The 14,377-nt window shown below is 37.3% G+C and overlaps 1 protein-coding gene across 1 annotated transcript; it reads left to right on the top strand.

The window, feature by feature from the left end:
- The first annotated feature begins 4,410 nt into the window (after positions 1-4,410).
- Positions 4,411-12,330, top strand: LOC109011644. The gene is made up of 18 exons (XM_018992931.2): positions 4,411-4,645; positions 4,779-4,896; positions 5,011-5,198; positions 5,310-5,417; positions 6,598-6,662; positions 6,959-7,064; positions 7,501-7,584; positions 8,002-8,148; positions 8,230-8,358; positions 9,082-9,149; positions 9,899-9,932; positions 10,020-10,104; positions 10,424-10,491; positions 10,582-10,695; positions 10,800-10,835; positions 10,961-11,047; positions 11,592-11,683; positions 11,834-12,330. The coding sequence occupies exons 1-18, from the start codon at positions 4,514-4,516 to the stop codon at positions 11,928-11,930; spliced, it is 1,758 nt and encodes a 585-aa protein (XP_018848476.2). The 5' UTR covers positions 4,411-4,513; the 3' UTR covers positions 11,931-12,330.
- The last annotated feature ends 2,047 nt before the right edge of the window (positions 12,331-14,377 follow it).

Genomic DNA, 14,377 nt, shown 5'->3' on the forward strand with positions numbered 1-14,377 from the left:
ACGGGGGCCAACCCCAACAAATTTAGATGTCGCAAATGGGGTGGCAGATTGAAAGGCAAAGCACGAACACGAGGGGTAGAGCGCCACACAACCTGCCATCCCATCAACATCCACTGTAGGCACGTGAAGCCCTGTGTAATGGCCACGATTTATTTATTTATTTACTAAGTTAAAAATTTAAAATTATTTTATTTTTATGTTTATATTATTAATACCACTATTATTACTAATTTTAGTCCTTAATTATTTCCTTAAAAACTTACAGATTTTTTCAGCCGTTGTTTCTGTTTCCATTCCTCGGACGATCTCTTCGATTTTCAAACGTTACATAGTAAATAACCGAATTCTTCAATTTATATTCCATAATCTCCGTAATTTCAGCAGTGCAGCAAATACCCTACCTTCTTTATTCTCCATTTCCATCCTTTACATCAAGCAGAAGTTTCTCTTGATCTCATCCATTGTTCTGCAGATTAAAAGAGAAAATATTCTATTCGTGCTCGGCCTTTTTTTTTTTTTCCTGTTGTGGTAAGCCTCACTGGTTGCCCTTTCCTCTTCATTTCTTCTGATATTTTTTGTCAGTCTAACAAACAAGTATTTTGCTTATCTTAGTTTTTGCTCCACTGTGCCTGTTGGAAGAGGTAGATCTCTATCTAGCCGTCGTTTCATCGCCTACCTTCCTCTCGCACGAAGTCGCTTTGTATACTGTAAGCTTTCAAGTTCTTCATTGTCTGGGTTTTCTTTGAGAATAAAATCTTGTCTGACTGAAGCTCATAGATAGAAGTGTTAATCACTATTCTTATGGCTAAATTGACATTAGTGCCCTTATGTAAAGTTTATCTTTGTTTTTCCAGAATATTTCATCCTTGTCTTTTTCTTGGCTTGGTCTCTTTTAATCAAATTTATGCACGGTTTTTATACTTACAGTAAGTCAATTAGGTATAACTTTTTCATTCCTTGTTGCTTTTTTTCTTCTCTATTGTTAGACAAGATGCGTGCGAGAAAATGAACATAAGCTGTCATATGTGCAGAGAGGTAGATGAGGTTTTAAGCTGATTTTACAAATTTTCCCTTTAAACAATATATTTTTAATTTACATTAGAGGTCTCTCGAAGCCTCATGGACCAGCATGCAGAATCCTTTTATGTTTTCGACTTTTGAGGTGAATTCTATTTAAAGAATTTCTATTTAAATAAATAGTCAAAAATCTTATTTCTAAAAATATGTAAGAGTTAAATTATGTCATTTGGTATTATTTTTTAATAAGTCAGATTACTGCAATATATATATATATATATAAGAATTCAGATTTTGATTCTTAATTATTTTGAATACAATTAAATCCATTTTTTTAATTGAATTTTCTTTGACTTGTTTAATAAAATTGTAATAAGGTTTAAATTATACTACTAGGTATAATTGGAAGATTGAATATGATATTAATGTTCAAATAATTATATGATACTAGTGTGCATAACCGAATATTTTTAAATTGCTTTCCTTGGAATGTGGTTAATTTAGTGGAATACGATGATATGTTTTTCTAGAAAATTAGTAACGACTAGTGCTTCATATAGGTAACAAACTACAAAGTGAGGTTGTGAAAGCATCGCTAAGAGGTAAGTAATTTAATCACAAATTAGGATTAACATATAGTTAGAGTATTACTATTAAAGCCAGTTCTTTGATAGCCGTTCTTTTTATGTACCAAGCATGTTACGATCTATATAAGCATGTCAGTCATCATAGTATATGGTCATGTTAATTTTCTTCATCATGTTCAGGTTCAACATTTTATATTATTTATATTAGTATGAATGTCATGCATATCACGTTGCATAAGACACGTAAGTTATCTTAATTTCAAGTGTAAGATAAGATAAGATCAGATCAGTTAATCGGATGGCTTTTCAGTTCAGTATTCAGGATGGATGTGCAAGTCACAGACTCAAGCATGGTCCACCGTAGTATGTCAGAATACTACTCAGCGGCTCCCCTTGCTGCAGCGGGATGTGGGGCCGGTGCACAACCTTACACACAAGGTTAAGTGTGTGGGCCAGTCAGATTAATCAGTTAATTCAGATCAATTAGTTAATTCAAATTAGTCAGATTAGTTAGTTAATTCAGATGAGTCAAGACAGTCATGCATAGCATGAGCATGAGCATCAACATGATATGACAAAAATTTATTCAGCATGATATAACAAGAATTTTATTCAGTATGAAAATCTTATTAAAGCCTTTTAATTATTATGTTTACGTTGTGATGAGTTCTTACTTAGTCTTCGACTCATTTTAGTTTTATCTTATTTTTTTTTACCACCAGGTGAGGAGAATGAGGACTACAGGCAGGCGGGCCAAGTTTCGAAGGAGCGGACTAAAGAACCTTAGACTATATTTATGATTTCTTTTAATTTAGTTGGTTTGGAAACTTGGATATGACTATGTATTTTTTTTTTAAAATTGGTAACTTAAATTTTCTTTTGGAATGAACAATGTTTTTTTTTTTAAAATTATGCAAGTCTTTTACCTGACTTTAGTTATGTATGTACGTGACATTCTTAACCCTAGGGAAGGGGATGTTACTCCCTAGGACCTCCAGAACCACTGCCACAAGGATATTGTACTTCGCCTTAAATGCCCAAAGGGCACTTGGGAACCATTGATGCAGGGATAGGGTACCTGGGGAGACCGACGACTCCCAGGAAAGGGAACTAGTGAAGGAAAGGAAGAGAAGGAAGCAATCAGTGAAAATGAGAGGGGGGAAGCAGCCTTATATAGGCTCACACTCGAATTGAGGCATAATGTGAGTAGGTGGCTTCGGGAAGCCCAATCGGCGCATGACTCCGCAGACGTGGGAAACCACATCGGGCGAGTGGGGAGCAGGGGCCAATAGGCCCGGGATGTGGGCAGACGCACCCCATCGTATCTAACCGTCTGGAAGTTGTAGAGGCTGCAGAAACCGAGGCGACGTACTCATTAAATGACGTGGATAGGTGGCCTCAGGAAGCCCAACCGGCACAGGACTATGCAGACATAAGAAGCCACATCAGGTGCATGGGGAGCACGGGTGGATAAACTGCCCAGGATATGGGGAAACGCCCCCACCGAATTCAACGGTCGAGAAGTTGGAAAGTCAATGAAAGCCGAAGTGATCTCATGTTAACGACGGGGGAACAACTGCAAAGAACGGGCCTAGGGAAGGTGCGGCAAGAATGTTTTGAATTCCCACTACACATGTGTGCTAGGAATTTGCGGGGTACTCGGAGGAGAGTAATCCATGGGGCCAAGCTGGGGGGAGTAGGCCGAGTCCACAAGTCCCGAAGAGTCCTGAGGCTTGAGGACAAGGGTTGGCCCAGGAAGGGAAGCAATCGGGCAAAGCACATAGACTAGAGGACGGAAGGCAGGACTGTCTGACACCACTACTGGCCGACATTCAAGGACATCCCCTGTCTCTGAACCTTGGCGTTCGGACAAGTTAAAGGGATGGACGGACCTGATTGGAACCACGCCGCATTTAATGTGACGGAGACGGGCACTCCATGACAAGAAGTCATGCCACATTTATTGCATCACAAGGCTCGACACGCAATGACGTGCCTCTTGGAGTGTGAGTGACAGTCGCAATCAGGTTTGGTGAGTTTGTTGTGCAACAGGAAGGGTGCAGAGACACCTGACCCCACTACGGAGCAGCACACCCACCACTTCCATCTCGGGGATCACCCCGGTCAGGTATAAATATCCTCTCCCCCATCCAGGGAAGGGGTTAAGACTGCCTCATACTTCAACTCATTATTTTCTCTGATTGAATGCTTCTCCCTTTCACTCTATCTCAACAACTGACTTAGGCATCGGAGGTACCACGGCATCCCGAACCCCCATTCTCTATCTCAACAGGATCCAGACTGAGCTCAACAGCGTGGAGTTACCCAGGCTATAAAACACGACATCAACACCCTGAATCGAATAAATAATGATACGTAAATATATTTTTTTTAAACTCTTCTCACAATCATTTTTTTTTTAGAAGAAAATATTGTTAATTCATTATAATGGTGAATTTTTCAAACGAAAACTTGAATCGTGGGTTCACTTCTCACTTGCTGTTTAATTTTGACAGAAACCAATCCTCTCGGTTGTCTTTACTATTTTTACCTTTTTTTTTCTTCTTTTCTAGTAAGATTTAAAAAAATATATAGGTTACTACTTTCTTATTATCTATTTATTATTTTTTTTATATTTAATTATTTTTTTTAATTTTTAATTTTACTCAATGCTTAAATGGTTAAATGGTTAAAGAAGTGATTATTTGTAAGAGGGTCAAACGAGGCCTTGGTTACGCATGAAAAAAAAAAAACACACGCACGGACGGTTTTGATCGTTAACGTGTCCAGTTGTGGAACGCATGCATCTTTGAGCTTCAAATGATAAACTGAGAGAGAGTGAGGGGAACTGTGGGAGAGGTGAGAGAAGGAGAGGAATTTTCTTTGTTCAGTACTTTTTAGAACTCGTGATGTTGCTTCAGCGTCAACCCATTAATGGGTTCTCGCAGTACCCCCAAGTGAGTCCATTGGTTCGAAGACGAGGCAAGACAGCTTTAAGAAACCTGAGTTTGAGAGCACAATCTATTCCCTCCAGAACCCAGGTACCCCTTTCTGAAATTTCTCAGACAATCCTTGTTGCCGCAGGAATATTTTGTTTCGGTTTTTGTTGTGAGGTAATGGTCCAATTTAATTGTATGACAATTTAATAGAGTGTGTGTGTTTTGATTTATGCAGAGAATAATGGAGAGTATTTCAGTGAGTGGTGAAGTTGGTGGTGCCGGTGGAGCATACTCATATAATGCCTTGAAGAGATTGGACCAGCTTTGGTCTAGTATATGCTCTGCTCAAACAGGTTTGAGTTTATTTCAATTATCATAGGTTTTCTACCCCTTTTCACACTACGAGTTTCTCTAACTTGCAGTCAATTGTCTGAAATTTACGTAATTTTCACGTGTGCATTTTGCAGTTGTTCAAGAACCCCAGCAAGTAGTTTCTAGAAGTCGCGGTACCTTCAGCCATTCTGATGTGGATGAAAATGCAGTAGATACATTTGATGTGGTAGTTTGTGGAGGTACTTTGGGAATCTTCATTGCAACAGCCTTGAGTTTCAAAGGTCTTCGAGTAGGCATTGTGGAAAGAAATATACTAAAAGGGGTAAATACTGAACCGTGGAATCCTTCATAAAGATGATTGATGTCAAATAATTATTTTTAAATGATCAGTTGTTGCAAGTGAAGTAGATTATATAATTTGATGTTGATTCAGAGGGAACAAGAATGGAATATCTCGAGGAAAGAGCTCCTTGAGCTTGTTGAAATTGGAATTCTCGTAGAGGATGATATTGAAGAAGCAACTGCTGTGAAATTTAATCCTGTAAGTTTTTGAAATTCCCAAAATGGTGAATATGAAGTCCACTTAACCTTGGTCCCTGTAAATTCTGCAATTGGCGTCAACGATTGTCTTTACTGTGAATTCTTCACCTTTGTATGAACTTTGTTGACTAGATGTTCCTCAGGTGAACTTCATCTACTTAGTGGCTTGATGCGAAGCATTTGATTTGATAGAACTTCACCTACTTCTATAGTTGGCATGTCGTCACGGGACATATTCAGATACTTTCAACATAGTTCATATGCATACTATAGGAGGTCTTAGAACAGTGACCATAGTCTGCAATTTTTGTTGCAGCCTATTCTAGAATCATTGATCTTGTCATAATAATTCTAAAATTTGACACCATACAAAAAAATTCAGACGTGGATACATTAGTCCTGAAAAAAAGTTGCAAATGCTTTTTGAATGGTCAGTAAGGCAAAAAACTTTCACCTAGGCAGCACTGCAGCATTAAAGAAACTAATCGTGCAACTGCTCAATGTGTGACTGATTGTGAAGTCATGGAAATGCGCTCTTCTTCAAATTTTATAATGCAATAAATTAAATATAATGAAAAGAAGAAAATGCTCATATAGGAAAGAAGTAGAAGTATCTCAAATTATTAAAATTCCAAATTGCATAATATACATCGACACAAACTTTCAAATTACTTTAAATTTAAGTTACCGAATTTGTGGACATTTAATATAAGAATGGATGATGTGGCTCAACAGAATCAAATTCCTGCTTAAAAAAATGTATATGTTATGTATAACACAGTTCTATAAATATTTATATCCAGACTCAGTTGTCATAGTGCAAAATGGAAGTGATTCATTATGTAAAGCATTAAGTATTAAAAAGAATTTCAATTTTTTGAAAATTTAACTTTCAATGTAGGGACATCTTAAATGTTGGACTCTCCTTGAGTTATGATCCAAGGAGGACCTTCACGGTTTTAGCAAAACAGGATTTTTGTAACCGAAAAATTATTCCAAAAGTCTGTTGACCTGTGCCACCAAACACACTTTCCTAAAGTGTTTTCACCGGGCTGGAAGTTCTTATAGCAATCTGAACATGCCAAATACTGTCCACTGCCAACTCTCTCCTGTGTCATCGCTTTGCTCCTGATGCTATCCTAATTGTTTACACCTTTCTTTTGGTGTTCATGAATGTACAGAACAGATGTGGATTTGAAGGGAAAGGTGAGATCTGGGTTGAAGACATTCTTAATCTTGGTGTCTCGTGAGTTTATCTTGTTTCCCTTTTTTACATTTTGTTTCACCGTTCGTTGTTTTTAAAAAGGAAAGGGGAATGCTAGATTTTGAATTATTGTTCATAATATTCTAGATTTTGAATTACACAATTCCACTGATTAAGGAAATTGGTAGTTTTAAGAAAAGAGAAGAGGGCCTTGTTTCCGATACTCATTTGTCATACTTATTTTCAGTTTCTATCATAACAGGCCTGCAAAGCTTATAGAGATTTTGAAGAAACTTTTCATTCCCATCATATTGATTTTTCAGTTTCTATAATTACAGGCCCGCAAAGCTTATAGAGATTGTGAAGAAACGTTTTATTTCCCTTGGTGGAGTCATCTTTGAAGGTTACAGTGTCTCTAACATTTGCATATATGAGGATGCAGCAGTAAGGTTTCTGACAGTTGCAAAGTGCTTCTTTTAGATCATCTTCTAAATCTGATGAGTCTAATTAACATTTTGTCACAATAATAAGCTGCTATGAGAACCCACACCACACCACACAACATGACATGTTGGTAAGCAGAAACATGATTCAATTCAGAACTTTAATGTTATGAGATGAGGATGTCTACATGGAAGATTGGGAAGACTAGAAATAATAAATTAGCGTTGGGGGGGATAGTTTGGAGATCAAAAGGTAGTTTGATGGATCCTGGTTTTAAAATTAGTAAAGAAGGCCAATTACGATGTTGTTTGACTTTTGCTAGTTTAAAGTGTTAAAATCCCCTGAATAGAAATGGAAATTGAATTTGGATATAAACAATAATCTCAGTCCATGAACATTTAGATTACATAAATATTACTGCCACCTTTCTCTGTAGGTCTTGCAACTTGCTGAAGGAAACATTTTGTCATCTCGTCTCATCATTGATGCAATGGGGAACTTTTCCCCTGTGGTAAAACAGGTCTGGTTTCTCTTCTCATTCATGATTGTTGTGCATATATGCTATATTATTCTTCAATCTTCAAGCATATATTGACCTACATTAATAATTATCTTCACCTATGCATGTATATGAAGCAAGTATACTTTCTAGGTGTGTGTTTGCACATTTGTTGTGTTAGTAGCTATTCCCTTTTGCTTAAAAGATTGTGAGAGGTCAACTATATTGCTGACCCTGATTTATCCTAGTCAACCTAATGGCTATGTGGCCTTTTTAACAAAATCTCCCTTGATTTTTTTACAATCCTTGCATATTGGAATCCGATATCCAATTCACTTTAAAATCTGGTGTCATTAACATTATTATCAAATTAAGTCGTTGATGCATGCCACAGTCTGGCTTGAACTTCTACTTGCTGTAATGAGTTGTGATTTACAGATAAGATGCCAGAGGAAACCAGATGGTGTCTGCCTTGTTGTTGGATCCTGTGCTCGTGGGTTTAAGGATAACTCTACAAGTGATGTCATATACAGCAGTTCATCAGTGAAGAAGGTTGGAACCTCAGATGCTCAATATTTTTGGGAGGTAATTCTTTCTAATATATCCTTAGTGTCAACTTTTTTTTTTTGGGATTTTAGCATCAAGCTTTCTCTGAATGTTCCTCAGGCATTCCCTGCTGGCTCAGGTCCTACGGATCGTACTACTTATATGTTCACATATGTTGATCCTCAACCAGGATCCCCGAAATTGGAAGAACTATTAGAAGAATACTGGGCTCTATTGCCAAATTATCAGGTTATATTTCTGATCTGTAGGCAATAATCTTAAATATCATGCTTCCTCTGTATCCCAATAGGTATTGAATCTTTTTGTTTTTTCTCATCTTAAGTTAACTGCGTCTTATAAATCAAACTAGCTCAGCCTCCTTTTGTTATTTAGTTTACGCCAAATCTCTGGCTGATCCTTACACATGCTTGGTTGTTTGGCTATTGGTTGTTCTGGTCAAGTTTCACTAGTTTTTGAATTGTAGCTCAAGGTCCTGCTATTTACACTATGCAAGCTGATTGATGCCCTATAAGATCATCATTTACTCAATATGTCCACAACCATTATAGAATTTTCAAAATGAGGGAAATGCGCATGCCATGCGCACTTGCATGCATGCACATGCTTGTATGATGAATGGAGTGACTGCTTTTCAGTCTACGCATATTGGAGACATAAAGAGAGAGTTCTTTTATGCATTTTCTAAACACGCGTATTGCAAATTGCAAATGAAAGTGATGGCCCTGGTTTTGTTTTAACCTTGTTTACCACCTGTTCTCAGGAAATTCTTTTTCTCCCAGAATTATACTTCCCACTTGTTCTCTCCTCCCTCATAATTTCGTCTTGATTCCCTTAATAAGTTTCAAGTTCCCCAAAAATATACCCAATACAGTCAGTAGCTTGTATACTACCTTTCCTTTCTTTGATGCCTTGCATCAGTTTAACCATAAAATTTTAATGCGTACTTTGTAGGGAGTCTCTCTTGAGGAACTGGAGATACTGAGAGTTATATATGGGGTGTTCCCTACATATCGTGACAGGTACAGGAATTGCGCAAATTTTCATAAGGTTTACCTCAATGCTGTTAAAAGTATTATATGATATCCATGAAAGTCTTATGTCAAAACTCTTTAGAAAATGCGTCAGTTTTTCATATGTAAAGAAGTTCAAAAATGAAGTATTGATTGTAATCTATGGAATGGGAGGTGAACACGATCATAAACTATGTTAGGTGAAACAGATGTTGTCTTTGTTTTGGTTGTATTGCGGTCTAAACTCTCAGAGTCATAGTGAAACATTGAAATCCATGTTTTAGGCTCATAATGTGTAACTGATTTGTAGCACTAAGACATATTCCCCTGATAGCTTAGTAACTTTGTGGTATATCTGATTGTATATATTTTGGCAGCAAGAATTAGCTTTGATTTTTGGGGTTTCATATAACGGTTAACAGATAGCAATTGTGAACAATCTTGTAACAGAGTTGTTAATTTTCAAATTCTGAATCAAGATGAATGGATGGAAATAGATGTAAGGCCTATCTCTTTCTGAATTATTAATGATATGCAGCCTCTCATCTGGTGATAATTATGTAATTTGAGGCTTGTGTTTTTCACTGACGCTCTTGATTACTTGATTATTTTAGATTCACCAGTCCATACTCTTTTATATTGTCTTTATCTTATATTCATGAATATGACAAATATTCTCATACTTCTATTATCTACTCTGACAATTTCATCATATATGACACATTTTCATCATTGATGGTGATGAATCGACTGGACAGCCCACTGCCAGCAGCTTTTGATCGTGTTTTACAGGTGATGTATGTTATAAACTTCTAAAACCCCAATATATTATGCTCTTATACCAATCGAATACAAGTGTCACACAATCATTCTCTGCAGTTTGGTGATGCCAGTGGCATACAATCACCTGTGTCATTTGGTGGTTTTGGAAGCTTGACTAGGCACCTTAAGAGACTGTCGACTGGTATACTTTATGTATAATTTTAGCTGCATATTATTTTGCCTATTTACAAGGTTCTAGGGTCAATGTGCAGCTCCCACACTGAAGTGAAATCGTTTCAGTGGGTTTTTCATGACATATGGGTTTTATTGCATTGGCCACAGTTCCTGTGTTATGACTATGCTGTATTTGTCATGGTCGGAACCTAAATAATGGAGTTGGAACTGGGGGTAAATGAGATGCAATCATTTATTATGTGTCTATACATCAAGTATTGATAATGTGTAATAAATGTTATTTTAAGGGTGAGATTTACTAATATTCTTCTTCCCTGCAAACATAGGAATATGCGAAGCAATCAATGGAGATTTTCTTGACCCTTACAACTTGTCACTGCTTAATCCATATATGGTGGGTGACTTGGTGCTTTCTATCTTCTACGTGGTTATGCTGCTTCTGTTATGGTCATCTGAAATCTTAATTAAAACATATGTACTGCAGCCCAACTTAAGTGCTTCATGGTTGTTCCAAAGAGCAATGTCGGCGAAGCACCAATCTAATGTCCCACCAGGTTTTATTAATGAACTCCTTCATGTCAATTTTCAGAGTATGCAGGTAGGCTTCTGTTTCTATATAAGAAAACAATAGAATTTTTCAATTTCTCCATCGTTATCTTCTCACTCTGTTCTCTAATAATTTTTTGGCTCTCTCATCTTTAGAGGTTAGGTGATCCAGTTCTAAGACCGTTTCTGCAGGTTATTTTCCTATTTTATCTTTACAGCACTTTCTGATTGCCATCTCATTCAGTATAATTACTTATTTGTTCAAATTAGGAATTATAAAATAATTTCTCTTCTTCTGAAACACTATATTGTGACAGGATGTCGTACAATTTGTGCCTCTTGCCAAGACATTAGGCCTAGTCATGTTAAGTAAACCTCAACTTCTCCCATCAATATTCAAGCAGGTAATTAATAAGTTAGTTCCCTTTCAAATTTATTTTCAACTCTCCAACTTGTGTGTGTCTGTTACTTACATCACAGCGCAACATCTTGGCATACTATTTGTATAGACACATCTCCCACTTATTTCATTTTATAACGGCAGATACTCCTATTGCATATGATGAAAATAGGAAAAGCTTTTTTTGATTAGGGTGTAGATTCCATATCATCTTAAGAAAACATCATCCCCCTTTTAATTGATATTAGCAATGACAAAGCAGAGAGAGATATAAAAGCAGAATTTGGCAAATCTCTTCCATAGCTGGCCTGGTATATGACCTGTCTTCATCCAGGCATAGGACTGGCAGTACTGTAGCATGTTTTCAAATAGTCCTGAAATGCATATTGAATTGTAGGGCACACATGTTGACTCTTTTGATGGTGATGCGTAAATTGACATAAATTTAGTAGATACCGTGTAAAATCCTTATAGCTCCTTGATGAATATGCACAAAATAGCTGTCACCCGAAATTCAGATATTGTCAAATAAATTTATCATTTTTTAGGTTGGTGTCCCTGTGCTTCTTGACTGGTCTGGACATTTTTTTATGCTGGGTTGCTACACGTTTCTCTCAACCTTTGCTGACCCTGTCATAAGGTAATTGTTTCTCCACACTCATGTTTTCACTCTCAGTTAATCAAAGCACAAGCCTTAAGAATTATAGTGCTATCCCCCAACCTTAAGACTCGTGTTCACATTCATTTTATCTGTTTCTCCACGATTCTTACTAGTTAAATATTTTGCTAGGCCATTGCTCAGCTCACTTCCATCTAAGATGAGTTATGAGTGGAAGCGGCGTCTTGAGGCTTGGAAATATGGAGCCGGTTTAGATTACAAGCTGTAAGGAGTCGCTCAAAGATGACTGAGACAGAGATAGTAAGAAAGGACATGCAGCAGCAGACATGTCTAATTGGATAGGATGGTAGTTTTTGAAGAATATGTGAACCGCCATGGAATTCATTGTACTACCAAGCTTGTGCTAAATAGATCTTGAAGGGTGGCTAGTCAATGAAAATTGATTAAAGATATTGTAACACTTCCTTCCACCCAGTACTCGTTTTTACAAATTTTTGTATTGTTGTCTGATGACAACTCAAATGCCCCTTCACTGTGCTGACCAATTTACTCATTATTTGGCTTTAGTGATATAAACAAATTGAAAAGGCAATTTTTACCCACAAACACAAGCAGGGGCTGGATGGGTAAGATTGCTTATTTTGGACATCTATCACAACAGGATCTCCCAAAGCAAGGTTGTGAACTGCAAATCTAAATTACCTCAAATGGATTCAGATTAATAAAAGAGAAGTCATGCAGATCGATCAATGGTTGTCCTACATATAAGGATAAAGAGTAGAATCAAAATTCAGATTCGGCACTCATCCGTTATACAAAACCCATTCGCACAAGTATTTGCATTATTTGCCCCTTTTCTCCCCACTACAAGCCTTGCAAATGCAGCCATATGCTGATCTTTTCGTGACAGGCCTTTCTTTATTATCTTCCTATCTTTCCAGGTGCCATTTCTTTGACATATTTGTCGGGTTGGATGTGGAGCTTGGTTTGTGAGCAGAAAAGGCACAAACAGAGAGTTCGTTCTACTGTCGCTTGAGCGAAGCTCAATCTATGAGTTCTCTCGAGGTGTACTCGAGCGAAGCTCAACCCATGAGTTCGCTTGAGGTGCGCGCTACAGTAGACTCGAGCGAAGCACTAATCTTAGTGTTCGCTCGAACAACACTCGATAGACCACTCGAGCTAAGATTGATTGTGTGATTTTAGAGAGAACAAAAAGAGGCAAAGTGAGAGCGTATTATGAGAGAGAAAAAGCCCTAGAGAGAGAGAGAGAGAGAGAGATAGTTAAGATTGTGTGAGTAGAGTGTGCTCTTGTAACTCACTGTGTGGTTGTAATCTCTTATGAAATAAGATCCCTTGTAGATTTGTGAACGTAGACACGTTACCGAACCATATAAATTTAGTGTCGTGTAATTGTTGTTTTTATTTGTTTGTCATTGCACAACAATAGAAAAAATCTATTCATCATCTCAATTCCCATCATCTCACAATGTGGCATTAGATGATAGGTTCACAAATAAAATATGATAAATAGTCTCTAATCATATAATATCACATCATGAGATAATGACAAGATGATAAGAATTAGAATGTTGACATTACTCACAACAATATTATAAGCCTGCAATCAAAATAAGGCTGGCTTGTTTGACATATTATATGATCTGGTCAACCGCTTATGCCCCAGGCAACCCGATCGATCGAGTTCCCTTGCGCTACCATAGTTCTTTTGGGGGCCGGGGTTTCCGAGTGATTCTTTATTTAAATAATTAACTTAATTAAATGTTTACTTACTTATTTTTTCAGCCACGGAGTGCTGATTTGATCGACAAGCCTTAGGCTCAAATATGACACGCGCAAGCATAAAGGCAGGTCATGGGGGCACTCATGTAACCAACCATGCAGTATGTGCACCAACACAGGTTGGACCAACCGCATCCTCGTCCTCATCACAACCAATTACACAGCTTGCTTAGCTAGTTTCCCGCTTTCATGCTCTCATTATACCTTTGGCACATAATCTGATCTCTAGTACTTTGGAAAAGGTAATTTTTTTTGCTGATGGCTTCAAAAGTACATCAAATATGGGAGTAGTAGCACAACAACAGAGAATTATATAAAAGGCTCTGTGGTTACCTTAGTCCTTACCTACTACTGTATTTTTCCATGATTGCTGATGCACACCTAGTTATATTCTATTGGAGGAAGTACTGCATATATACTGAACCCTTGATTAGGACTAGCATATATTTCTTTTATGTCCACAAAAAATGGGTTTCCTTAATTGCATGGTAGTTGTATGAAAAACAATGGGAATTTACACCATGCATTCATCATTCAAACTGAGGCCGGGCGAGCGGGGGCCTATCATCCTAGATCATGTGCGGGAACTATGATGCTCGATTGTTGTAAAAATTAGTAATTACTGATCATCAGTGTCACTGTCAGAGACATACACCCAATTGGGTCATCTGATTATAGAAGAAAAATGTGATCTTCTTTGGGTGTAATTTCGTAGATAATCAAAACATATTGCAAGTAATTAAGCCAACCAGGAAAAACAATCCATGACTTCTAGCTAGCTAGCTAGCTAGGCTTTGATCAGAAGAATGCTGGATTAAAAGCAAATAATGTTTCTAATCATGCATGAAGCTCATTCCTGTGTATAGAGTTCACTGAACAACGCAATGAATCAATCCTATGGGCTACGATACTTCT

Source organism: Juglans regia, chromosome 10 (genome assembly GCF_001411555.2).
Source record: "Juglans regia cultivar Chandler chromosome 10, Walnut 2.0, whole genome shotgun sequence".
Taxonomy (NCBI): Eukaryota; Viridiplantae; Streptophyta; class Magnoliopsida; order Fagales; family Juglandaceae; genus Juglans; species Juglans regia.

Excerpts from the sequence above, each read along its gene's own strand:
- LOC109011644 (XM_018992931.2), top strand. The coding sequence starts at position 4,514 with ATGTTGCTTCAGCGTCAACCCATTAATGGGTTCTCGCAGTACCCCCAA. Across the intron at positions 4,897-5,010 it reads TATATGCTCTGCTCAAACAG|TTGTTCAAGAACCCCAGCAA; the intron begins GTTTGAGTTTAT and ends TGCATTTTGCAG. Across the intron at positions 5,418-6,597 it reads CTGCTGTGAAATTTAATCCT|AACAGATGTGGATTTGAAGG; the intron begins GTAAGTTTTTGA and ends ATGAATGTACAG.